This window comes from Vanacampus margaritifer, chromosome 3 (assembly GCF_051991255.1).
Source record: "Vanacampus margaritifer isolate UIUO_Vmar chromosome 3, RoL_Vmar_1.0, whole genome shotgun sequence".
Lineage (NCBI taxonomy): Eukaryota > Metazoa > Chordata > Actinopteri > Syngnathiformes > Syngnathidae > Vanacampus > Vanacampus margaritifer.
The window spans coordinates 17749918-17762308 of NC_135434.1; the positions used below are offsets into that span (position 1 = coordinate 17749918).

The window sequence follows — 12391 nt, forward strand, 5'->3', positions numbered from 1 at the left end:
GGAACGGAAAAACATACAAATTAAAATTCAGCTCGTAAACAGTACATTTAAAATACAGTAAACACTATTTTAAAACTAGAATTTCAAAATAGCACTAAACTAAAACACAATGAAGGAGAAAAATAGTGTTTAGGTCAACTTGTGTTAAACGCCAGCATAAATAAATGTGTTTTTAAAAGTGACTTAAAACACTCAAACATATTTAACAAGTTCGTAAAGTTGATGAAATGCTTATTTTAAAAAAATGACTTAAGTCTGCACCATTTGGCCTTTACATTTACAATGCATCTTTATGCAACATTTATGAGTGTAAGGGATTCCCACAGAGAAGAACTTTATGAGATTTTCGTGTTAAATCTGTAAACCTCTGGAACGTTGAGCCATAAAACTGACATAGAGGAAAGTTCAAAAGATGACTAAACCTATTGCTGGTGTCGTTTGTCACTGTGACCTGCTATCTTAAGTGCAGGCAACGGTGAATGATTCATCGTTGTGTGGTGATGCAAAAATACCCTACAATGCGTTTAAAGACTAATACTGGTACGCATGTGAGGTTTCAAATCCTGAACTTGTGGTTGGCCTACGAGGGACTCAGGCTTTCCTACTTTCTTGATGGTTGAGCTGTAAAACAAAATTGAGCAGTAATAACTGAGTATTGGGGAATATTGTGACACCAAAAACATCAGAAGCACATTTGTGATCACACAAATTGAAGTTTAAAATAAGACTAAGAAGAATGCACTCACTGTAAGAGTTGGTCCGGTTGGCATCCATGTTTGGTTCTCTACACGCAGCTGCTTGACTCGGCTCTGCAAGTAATGCACAAGTTGTAATGAGGCCACGTCTGAGGGGCTGTGGGGGGAGGCGGCGGCGTAAACGTGGGGGGCGACGGCGTGAACGTGGCTCAAGCAGTCGGAATGCTGACGGAAACAAAATGAAATATGTCTGCACACTTTCTTCATGCTGCTTGTAATTTACTGAGCGTTGGTACCTTTGCACTAAGCTTTCTCTGACCCTCCATTCGGAGCTTTTCCTCTTCACTCGTTGACGTCTTTCTGAAAAAGAAGCAAAATCACACATTTGGTGAATAAGCATTTGCGATTTCTGAACAGTGGAGATGTTAGCTAAGCTGACATACATACTGCTAATCAATATATATCATTGTGAGATATCAGTGTGTGAGTGGAGGTGAGATCATGCTGGTTAGAAGAAGTATTAGTTGCAAACTATTCTTCAACAGGTTTATACAATTACGCCATTTACCTGCCCCTTAATAACTTTGTTCTGCACCTGTGGGACAACAAAAATGAATGACACACTTTAAATCTCTAATACAAGAGGCCTATCTAATTCCTACATTCAAAAAAAATATTTATGATTGTTTATTTAATATTGCACATTTATTGATTTGTGATTTTGCTAGCTCTAATCACCAAAATTAATCATGAAATATTTAACTCCGTTTGTAGTAATCTCTATACGAGTTTCACTTTTTTAATTGCTATAGTCGAAACACGGCATTCTGATTAATATTGCGTTTGTGGAATATAAAGTAAGGCACAAAATCTACCCATCTCAGGGGGCGGCCATTTTGTCACTTGCTGTAGACTGGAAATGACATCACAGTGCTAAAGAGCTTAAGTAATGATCAATCATGGTTGACATGTTTTCTGAGTTAGTTTGGTCATGTGATGTTCATAAGCTGAGCCATGATTGGTTGTTACTTGAGCCCTGAGCAACTGTGATGTCATTTCCAATCAACAGCAAGACACAAAATAGTCTCCCCCTGAAAGTGGCCATTTTGATGCTAAATTCATATTCCACAAACGCAATATTAATCAGAATTCTGTGTTTGGACTAGTGGGGGGTGCATACAAATTATAACAACATTTTTTGATGACTTCCCCTTTAAATATTCCCAATACTTGCACTGGACTCAAATACACTTGTGCTTTCTAAATACACGATATCAAAATTTGATAGCACTTTAAAGTATAACAGTGTATACAGTTCTTGTTCTGCCCTGATTAGCATAGCAACTATGCCTTGAAGACTAATTAATTAGTTTTCCAAGTGTTAAAAGCAACAACAACAAAAAAACTGTTGCACTTTGAGACGCATTTGTCCCTGTTATGTATGTCACCTTTCCAGTTCAGCTGTCAACTCTTCCTCAAACTTGCAGGCCAGTCGAGCGGTGGTCAGTTCCTTCCACTGGGTCATGTTCCTCTGGACTTGCCGCAATTCCAAGTCTTTGGCATCCAGCTGTTTGCGAAGTGACGCCTCCAGTCCTCCGGCACTCACATGGCACCATTTCAAACTACTGACCTCCTCAATGTGCTCCTGGGGCCATGAAATTGAACATGTACATCATCCAGCCGCCCATTTTTGTGTACACTCAGGCCAGTTTTTAAGAAAAAAACACACACACACAAGTTGTATGTGTAAGGAAGTGTTGTACCTGAATGAGACGTTCCTTCAGAGAATCCAAGGCTAGGTTTCGCTCCGTCCTCATCTGTTCCCTCTGAATCCTCAACTCTTGTTTCTGGAAACAAAACCGTATGAAGTTAGCTGTCTATAAACTGGGATGCATGTGAATGTTCACTCAAAGCAAACCATACCTTGTCTTTGAGCAGCTGTTCACTTGCTTGCCTCTGAGAATCTAACTCTTGATGCAGATACTCAATCAGATGTTTCAAGGGGTCTCGTTGAGCTTTTAGTTGCGTAAGAGCCTCATCAATGGTAGAGCTGAAGCATACAAAACATTTGTCAGTAATGTCACTCAACCAGAGATTCCCAACTAGAGGGTCTGGACCCAAGAGATGTTTGAGGATCGATAGTAAAAAAAAATTGCTAAGTGTCCTTCCCTGATTTATTACATTTTGATGTAATCAAAGTTAACTCATTCACTGCCATTGACGGCTAAAGACGTCAAAAACCCATTTGAACTATTTCTATTAGTTACATTTTTTTCCCCACTTTTGTTAACAAGAGTATGAAAACCTAGAAGAAAAATGCCTAATATACATTTAGAACAGATATAACATTTGCGATTAATTGCTAACTAGTGAAGTCATTTTAATCGCCTGACATCCCTAATTTTTTAAATAATCTTACATATATATATATATATATATATATATATACTGTATATAATCAAGTAATCATTTGGAGCCATTTTTTTTTTCAATGTAAAACTGTCCAAATCCTCTGATTTCAGCATATCAACTGTGACTGATTTCTGTAGTGCTTCATTTAAAAAAAAAAAAGATTATTAAAAACAAAAAGTTTTAATTGTTATTAGTCGAATGACGGGCGGCACGGTGGCTGACTGGTTAGCACGTCCGCCTCCCAGTGCTGAGGACGTGAGATCGAGTCCGGGCTTCGGCCTTCCTGGGTGGAGTTTGCATGTTCTCCCCGTGCTTGCGTGGGTTTCCTCCGGGTACTCCGGTTTCCTCCCACATTCCAAAAACATGCATGGCAGGTTGATTGGACACTCCAAATTGTCCATAGGTGTGATTGTGAGTATGATTGTTCGTCTCTGTGTGCCCTGCGATTGGTTGGCAACCAGTTCAGGGTGTACCCCACCTACTGCCCAAAGCCAGCTGGGATAGGCTCCAGCACCCCCGCGACCCTTGTGAGGACAAGCGGTAAAAGAAAATGGATGGATAGTCGAATGACTTCACTAGTTAACGCACAATTAATCACAAATTTTATATCTAAAATGTACAATGAAAAAAATCTAGGTTTTCATACTCTTGTTAACAAAAGTGGAAAAAAATGTTAAACGAATAGAAATAGTTCAAATGGATTTTTGACGTCTATAGCCGTCAATGGCAGTGAATGAGTTAAGAACTGCGCAGCGAACTAATTTGTACGCCATCTTGCAACACAACAAGGTACAATTAGTTTCCGTTTTTCCACTTTTGTTTGTTTGAGCAGCTATGATGTCATTTTCAGTCGACAGCAAGTGGCAAAATGGCCGCCCCGACGAGATTGATTAAAAAAGGGGTGGATTTGGCTGCTTAATTCATATTCCACAAACAAAATATTAATCAGAATGCCATGTTTAGACTAGTAGGGGCAAAAAACACATATTACTGTAAAGAATATTTTGGAATTGACTTTCGCACAAAGATGGCTGGCATCCAGGACGGCTAGATTTCTCATTAATATTCGATATGTAAATACCAGTAAGCTTTGCTCTGATTGGATCATTCTTCTCCTTTATGACAAGTGAGAACCGCTGCAATAAAAAAAAAGAAAAGTAAATTCTGAGAGGCAAAATGTACCTGGGAGGGAGCTGCACACTATTTTGTTGGCCTGCGTTCTTCTCTATCAAGAAGTGTAGAAAGTCACACTCAGCCAGCAGTTTGTGAGCCCAGACCTCGAGCTGCTGCTCCTGCTCAGCTCTGGCTTCATTATGGCTGATCTGCTGCTCTTCAAGCATCTTGCGAATCTTGTCCGTTTCTCCCTTGGCCTGCTCAAGCTGCAGCACAGTCTTCTCACTTTCCTATGAAATACATCTATTTGTTAGCTCTTCTGATGTACATAAACACACGGGGGGAAAAATCTGGTTGTTTTTATACCCAGCTAGCTAGCTGTGAATTTTGAGCATTTTGTGTTAGCAATTGGTTAACAATGGGCCCCATGGATCAAGGTTTAAATCCCACTTCAAGTGGTCAGCCCACTGGCTGAATATATCATGTGTTGTGCCTTCTTTCAGAAATGATCTTGTACCTGCATCATGTGTTCCAGCTGCTCTTGCTGCTCCTGCTTGAGTGACCTGCAAACGACAGAGAGCAGAGAGTCCTGCTCCTGCTGCTGCATGCTGCGCTCAGCCTCCAGCTCCTGCACTCTCTTATGGAAGTGAACGTGACAACTGATGTGATTGGAAATGGATCTAGGATTGAAGCCGGATTGTAGAAAGTCAACATACATTTTGCAGCTCGGCCACTTGATGCTGAAGCGTAAGCGCGTTGTCCTTCTCTCGTTGCGTGTCACTCCTGGCTGTTTCCAGGCTCCTCCTGTTCTGCTCTTCCAGTAAGCCACAGTGGAAGTGTACAGCTGCAATCTTGTCGGCCTCACACTTCCTCCTCTCCTCATCTATGGCTTTGTGCACCTGAATGAGAGAGAGCACACACAGTGTTCACGAAATGTCACCATGAAGCGTTTCGTCCCGTGGTTCATGGTACCTTCTGTAATGTTTCTGCATGCAGCTCTTCTTCACGTTTCCTTGACTCCTCCTTCTGGTGCTCCAGTGAATTCTTCAGCGCCTTTGCTTCATCTTCCTTGAGCTGCCAATATTTGACCAATCACATATTTTCATGTTCTCTGAAAACAGTTGGGTAAAAAATAACCCAACTATGGGTCAAAAATGGACCAATTCTTTACTTGGGTCAACATGACCCAACTTTCTGAATTGTTTTATCCCAAAAGACCTTTTTTTTTTTTTTGCTTTTGTTTTTTGTGTGCAAAACAACCCAGAAAGTTGGGTCTACTTGGGTCAATTTGACTCCACTGTGTGGGTTGTTTTGCAAAAAAAAAAAAAAAAAAGATCATTAATTTTGTACTGTATAAAACAATCCAGGAAGTTGGGTCAGATTCTCTACTTGGGCCAATTTGACCCAACTTTCTAGGTTGTTTTGGACCCCCCAAAAAAGAGGGTCTTTTTGTATAAAACAACCCATAAAGTTGGGTCAGATAATTTACTTGGGTCAATTTGACCTAAGTTTCTGGGTTGTTTTGCAATAAAAAAAAATTATATTTAAAAAAGATAATTAGTTTTGCATAAAACAACCCAGAAAGTTGGGTCAGATCCTCTACTTGGGTTAATTTGGCCCAACTTTGAGTCATTTTGTATAAACAACTCAGAAAGTTGGGTCTACTTGGGTCAATGTTACCCAACTGTCTGGGTTGTTTTGCAAAAAAAAAAAAAGGAAGAAGAAGAAAAGATAATTAATTTTGTACTGTATAAAACAATCCAGGAAGTTTGGTCAGATTATCTACTTGGGTTAATTTGACCCAACTATGGGTAAAAGAATGACCGATTCTCTACTTGGGCCAATTTGACAAAACTTTCGAGGTTGTTTTGCAAAAAAAAAAAACGAAGAAGAAGAAAAGATAATTAATTTTGTACTGTATAAAACAATCCAGGAAGTTTGGTCAGATTATCTACTTGGGTTAATTTGACCCAACTATGGGTAAAAGAATGACCGATTCTCTACTTGGGCCAATTTGACAAAACTTTCTAGGTTGTTTTGCACCAATAACAATAATAATAATAATAATAATAATAATAATAATAATAAAGGGTATTTTTGTATAAAACAACCCATAAAGTTGGGTCAGATTGTCTACTTGGGTTAATTTGACCCAACTTTGGGTCAAAAATTGGGTCATTTTGTATAAAACAACCCAGAAAATTGGGTCAAATTGACCCATAAAGTGGATAAAGCATTTTTCATCCATAATTGGGCTACTTTTGTCCAAACTGTTTTTAGAGTGTGCCTTAACTGTTTCTGCACTTTTCAGTCAGTCAGTCCGAATTCACCAACGATTAGCAAACAGGGATTTTGGGTACAAGTTCGAGCTCTTCTTTTCTTGAACACAGTTTTTGTGAAATAAATCCCCCCCCTAAAATGATTGACTTATATATGTTTTGTTCTTCTTCATGATAAATCTTTAGAATTTTTACTCTGGGGTAACAGCACTTTTAAGCCGATTTCTCACCTTTTGCATTTGCTGCTCATGAACGGAGACTAAATCATTCCTCTGCTGCTTCAGCGCTGCCTCCTGAAATATTTCATGAATAATTATCGTGACGATTCACATTGTGAGGGAGAACTTCTACTTTGACAATTGTTAATGTTCACCATCATTGCGTGGGCGTGTTCTCTGGCTTCTTTAAGAGCACGCTGCTGCTGGCTTTTCATGAACTCCAGCTCTCCCTTCAGTCTGTCGCTTTCCGTTTGCAAGCCTCCATGTCGCTCCTGAACATCTCGCAGTTGTTGCTCCTTCTGGCCCAACATTTTCTCCAGCGTGTCCAACTCGACTGTGCATGCTTCAAGTTTTCCCTGGAGCTCCTTTACTTGACACTCGAGAGCCGAAGTGAAAAAAAGTGTTACGCAGCAGCCATTGTGTGATTTGGTGGAATTAGAAGCACAATTCCAAATGAGTTGGGATAATTGGTCAAATAGTCACCTCTGCCTGCTTCATTTTGTGCTTCTGTGTCTCCTCTAGATGAGAACATCTGATCCTCAGTGAAGTCTCTGCCTCTGAGGCTCTCCGGAGTTCCTCACATGTTTGTTCCAGCGTCTGTTCAACGTAATATTAACGCTAAAATACAGACTCGGACTATTTCTTTATATCTTACTTGTTGCATGGATTCCTGATTCTCTCTTGCCCGTCGTTTCTCAGAGAATAGTTCAGCTTTGGCGTGAGCCAACTGTATCTCCATCGCTCGCCTCTCCAGCTCAGACATCACTGTGTTGGTCTGTTGTGAAGAAGTTGAATTCATTTATTAACTCATTCGCTGCCATTGACGGCTATAGACATCAAAAATTCATTTGAACTACTTTTATTAGTTTAACATTTTCTCCCACTTTTGTTAACAAGAGTAGGAAAACCTAGAATTTAGAACAGATATAAAATGTGTGATTAATTGTGAGTTAACTAGTTAGGTCATGCGATTAATTATGATTACAAATTTTAATCCCTGACGCCCCAAATTTGTAATGATGTTTTCATTTCTTTAAATTCATGAATTGCCATTGACAGCTATAAACGTAAAAAAAAAAACATTTAAACTATTTCTATTAGTTTAGCATTTTTTTCCACTTTTGTTGACAAGAGTATGAAAACCTAGAATTGTTTTTATTGTACATTTAGAACAGATATAAAAATGTGCGATTAATCGTGAGTTAACTAGTGAAGTTAACAAGTCAATAGTTACAATTAAAAAATGTAATCGCCTGTTGCCCCTAATTTTTAATAAAACATTTTTTTAATTAATTTATGGCAGTGAACGAGTTAATTAGTGAATTGTGTCAAGAAAATAGCTGCTATTGTTGAAAAAATTTGACCACCTTCTCCATGCAAGACAGCTGCTTGAGTTGTTCTTTCGTCTTCAGTTCTTGCAAATTTCGGACTTCACAGACGTAGGACTCTTTTTGTCTCTCAAGTTTCTGCAGCTGGCAACTATAAAACACACGTCTTTGACATAAATGTGTCTCACTACTGACAATGTTTGAATTCCTACCTTAATAAGTCTATCTGTGCCTTACAATCCTTCAGCAAAGCTTCTAATTGCTTCTTCTCTGTTTCCAGGTGGCCAGTCTCTGCACTCAGTCGCTCGAGATCCTGAAAGGCATGCTGAGGGGAAAAAACAATCTTAAAGTAGAACATGCTTTCAATTTTCCTGATAAAAGTCTGAAAGAATGTTTTTATACTTACCTTTCTTCTTAGTTGCAGCTCAGAAAGGGAGAGTTCAACCTCCGTTAAATGTGACTTTTTCATGCGTAGTGCCTCCTCCTCTTTCGCACATCTCTAAATCAGACACGCACAACGATGTTTTTTGTTGATGCGCGGCGGACCGAATGGCCGCCATTTGGCAGCAACGTACTTGTCTGAGGGAGGAGAGACGTTCGCTCATCTTCTCCCAAGCCGAGTGCATCTTCTCGGACGCTTTCTCAAGCTTGGAGCGCCTGCTCCGGTGTCCGTTTGATTCTTCTTCAGTGACCTTGTCATCATCCTCTATAGAATTAGTTCTGAAGTGACGAAAAATCAAACCTGTATAAGATCACATCGAGACAAATATGCCGAGTGTGCTTTTATGTGCGGCTCCCCTCTTTTTACCTGCACATATGCTGTGTTTTGAGATGAGTACTTTTGTTTTGGACAGCTCCTGTGGGTCTTTCAACTTTGCAGACAGAGAACATTAGTCAACATTCATGGGGGTGCACATAGCATAACATAGAACGACGCACTTGCTGTCCTGATGTATGACAAAAATGCCATATGGACAAAATATGCGCTCTTCACGCATTTACTTTTTCATACTATATTTTTCAATGCATGTATAAAGAAGATACACAATACTAACCCAACAACAAAATAACAACACATTTTATTTGGTTTGTTTTTTGTTCTTTCTTTTTTCTTTTTTTTTTACACAATGCAAAGGGCTCTGATGCTTAAAAATTACTATTCAAGACAAAACAAAAATTGTGAACTTGCAAACCAGCATGAACCTTATTTTATTTTTTTCCATAAAAACAAACTCACTCAAATTGTTTATTTTTATTTAGGTAGGCCGACTATTTGTTCTGCATATCATTCCAAATCGGCCTACTCTGGTTGAAGTATGGGGCCGGGTAAGACCCAGTGTATGTGCAACTAAGTCATGTCTGCCATCTAGTGGTGAAAGTGATATTACAACTTCTATGGTAGCCTACTCCTGCATACTCATTCAGCAAGGGTTTCACATATTCTCAGATTGTTGTTCCTTTTAATATTTGGGTTTTTTACATTTTTTTACCCCTTGGATTTTTTCCCATATACATATACTGGATGTTTATCAGTGTATTTTAAATAATTTTATTGATTTGTAAAATGAATAAAAACATTTGTTTACATTTCCCCCCAGAGTGTGGTTGTGGACCATTGCAGTCCCCAACCCCACCCCCACCCCACACCCCCTCCCGTCAACTCTTACCAGCTCGTCTGTGGAGGTGCTGCCTGACTTGGTCTGTGCAGACGGAATCAAGGTCACTGTCAATAGACACTGTGTCAAAATTCCACACAGGCACTCCTGGACACAAAGTACAGTTTTGTGAAGTACAGACATGCTAACTACTAGGCCAGTGTGTTGCACACGATAATACATCTATTGTTTATTATATTAAGTCATTCACTGCCATTGACGGCTATAAACATAAAAAAATCATTTTAACCATTTCTATTAGTTTAACATTTTTTTCCACTTTTGTTAACAAGAGTATGCAAACCTAGAAAATGTTTTTATTGTACATTTGGAACAGATATAAAAAATTGTGATTAATCGTGAGTTAACTAGTGAAGTCATGCGATTAATTACACCCCAAAAAAATTATCATCTGTCGCCCGTAATTTTTAATATTTTTTTAATCATTTATTTATAAAACAAACAAACAAATCAATAAATAACTAGTGAAGTCATGCGATTAATTACAATAAAAAAAAATTAATTGCCTGTCGCCCCTAATTTTTAATAATCATTTTTTTTAATGAACTTATGGCAGTGAATGAGTTAATACCGCCCTGACAGCATTTTCAAAACGGATCTTTGTTGTCTTGTAAAGATACGACTCCAGTGTTGGGGCTCAAGAGAATGTAGAAGTGGAATGTAAACAGTAGTGTGTGTTCAGTACCTGCTAAGCACCTGGCGCTCGGAGAAGAAATGTGCTTTGGGTTTTGATGTTCCTTTTCAACCTCTGTGCTGCAGAAGACTGAAAGAAATATGTCAAATGAAAGCTCCGTCGCTCAATCGACACGGCTGACATCAGCAGGACTCTTTTCTCACCGACATGTGAAGTTTCAGATGTTTCAGAAGATCTTTCTAGTTCCTCAATTTGTTCTGGCTTGAACTGGAAAATGGCAACGCTAGCTGTGTCTTTACTACTTTTCACATTTGTAGTTGCTTCACTTCCGACACCACTCTGACTGTTTCGGTGGCTCAGGCAAGGGTCACCGTTAGAGGTCATCAAAGTCCTTTCAGCCTCCTCCTCTTTGTCGAGCTCTCTAATGCGCTCCTCTGGCAATGGCAGTACAAGCATCTCCTCTCTGAAGCACCTCACAAAATCTTCCGTGCAAATACTTTCGGACGGAGGATGAGGGTCGCTTGACATTGTCGCTTGCTTGCAGGTCTCTCCGAGAAGCCTCTCCAGCCTCCACATGACCTGTTCCTTGTGAGACTCCATATGAACTTTGCTGCTTGTCCATACGTCCAGTTCCCACGTGGCCACTTCATGTGTTGCAGGAACCATGGAGTTTGTGCTATCTGCAGTAAACAAGAAGAGTGTCATAATTTTTAGATGTTCAAACTGGGGCAACATTGAAAGGAATTCATTTGTTCATTTAAATTTCAGGTTCATGTAAAAAAAAATTTTTTTTTTAGCAGATTGCTATTAATATCACCATAAACTATGCAAAAATAATAATTTTTTTAATATAAATAAAATAAATAAAAAAATATTAGAATTTAAAACATAAAAAATAATATAATAAAAAATACAATTAAGATAAAGAGTAATTCCTGTTGAATGCAAGTGATATCTTATCTTACCTGCTGTTCGATCCACTGCTGGAGTGACTTGGAGATCCAGACAAGACATGGGGGAGTCGTTTGTGTGGGACACTGTGCTGCCAAGACCTGTGTCTTTACTCAGACATTGACTCAACCGAAATGGTGCTGAACAAAAACAGGTGTATGTTTGAGGGGGGCAAAACAGCAACTACTACAGCCTATGTCGACATAACACTCAAATATTTCATGTAGGTGTTACCTGAATCGATGTCATGCTGCTGATGCTTGACCTGTGTGTATTTATTCAATCAGGTTTATTTTTTACTGACTATTGTAAGTTTGATTTAGAACAGAAAATAACAGACTTGCAGCTTCCCCAGCTGAGCATCGATGGCATCCAGCAGGACGTCACAGGGGTCCGATCTAAGAGGTGGTCGACCTGGTTCAAACTCACTCCTGCTGTGGTGGTGCTCTTAGTTTGAGCACACAAAAAACACACGTTTCTATAACGCGGACGCACAAACATATCGACTGTACTTAATAATGGCAGACCTGAGTGAAATACATCCTCGTTCCCTCCGTCATGCCTGCGCTGATCCATATTATACAACAGTAAGGCTGATGGCTGGGCCACAATGTTGCTCGGTTGTCATGGAAACCAAAGTTACAAATCACGCCCAAGCATCCACACGCTGACTGAATGACTTGATTTGGTTTCTACAGCTTGATAAAATTATACTAACGATGTTGAGAAAGCATAGCGGCTTAAACTTACTTACGAGGGCAAGCACAATATCACACAAATTCACAGCGGCTGTGGCGGGTCGCGATTAACTGGGGGCATCTGGTGGTTGCCATAGAAACTGCGCGCGAGCGATTCAAAATTTAGCTAGCAAACAATGGAAAGGAGCGTTGACAGAGCACAAAGTACAAACGTAAAGAAGTGGAAAAATTGAAAGTTTTGTTGAATGTCTGAATCACATTTTATAAAAGGCCTTATTTCATTTAATTTCTCAATAAGCATATAGCTACTTTATCGAGACCCCGGGTGGGCAAACTCCAGAGTTTAATGGCCACATTTGATTTTTAAAACGTGTAGGTCATTGTGCA

At 39.3% G+C, this 12391-nt stretch overlaps 1 protein-coding gene across 3 annotated transcripts; it reads right to left on the reverse strand.

Moving 5' to 3' along the window:
• Positions 1-11: 11 nt before the first annotated feature.
• Positions 12-11847, reverse strand: LOC144049159 (uncharacterized). Of its 3 annotated transcripts, none has more exons than XM_077561840.1 (24): positions 11321-11847; positions 10559-11035; positions 10407-10484; positions 9713-9808; positions 8854-8917; positions 8621-8765; positions 8452-8544; positions 8258-8370; positions 8085-8196; positions 7373-7492; positions 7201-7314; positions 6873-7094; positions 6730-6792; positions 5193-5294; positions 4937-5119; positions 4738-4857; positions 4290-4510; positions 2619-2745; positions 2459-2542; positions 2144-2340; positions 1264-1290; positions 992-1055; positions 747-809; positions 12-621 (listed from the first exon to the last, which is right to left on the reverse strand). In XM_077561840.1, exons 1-24 carry the CDS (start codon positions 11367-11369, stop codon positions 592-594), a joined length of 2964 nt encoding a protein of 987 aa, XP_077417966.1. In that variant the 5' UTR covers positions 11370-11847; the 3' UTR covers positions 12-591. The 3 variants fall into 3 exon arrangements, with proteins under 3 accessions (XP_077417966.1, XP_077417964.1, XP_077417965.1); XM_077561838.1 differs by having other exon boundaries at positions 747-920; XM_077561839.1 differs by lacking the exon at positions 1264-1290 and having other exon boundaries at positions 747-920.
• Positions 11848-12391: the final 544 nt, after the last annotated feature.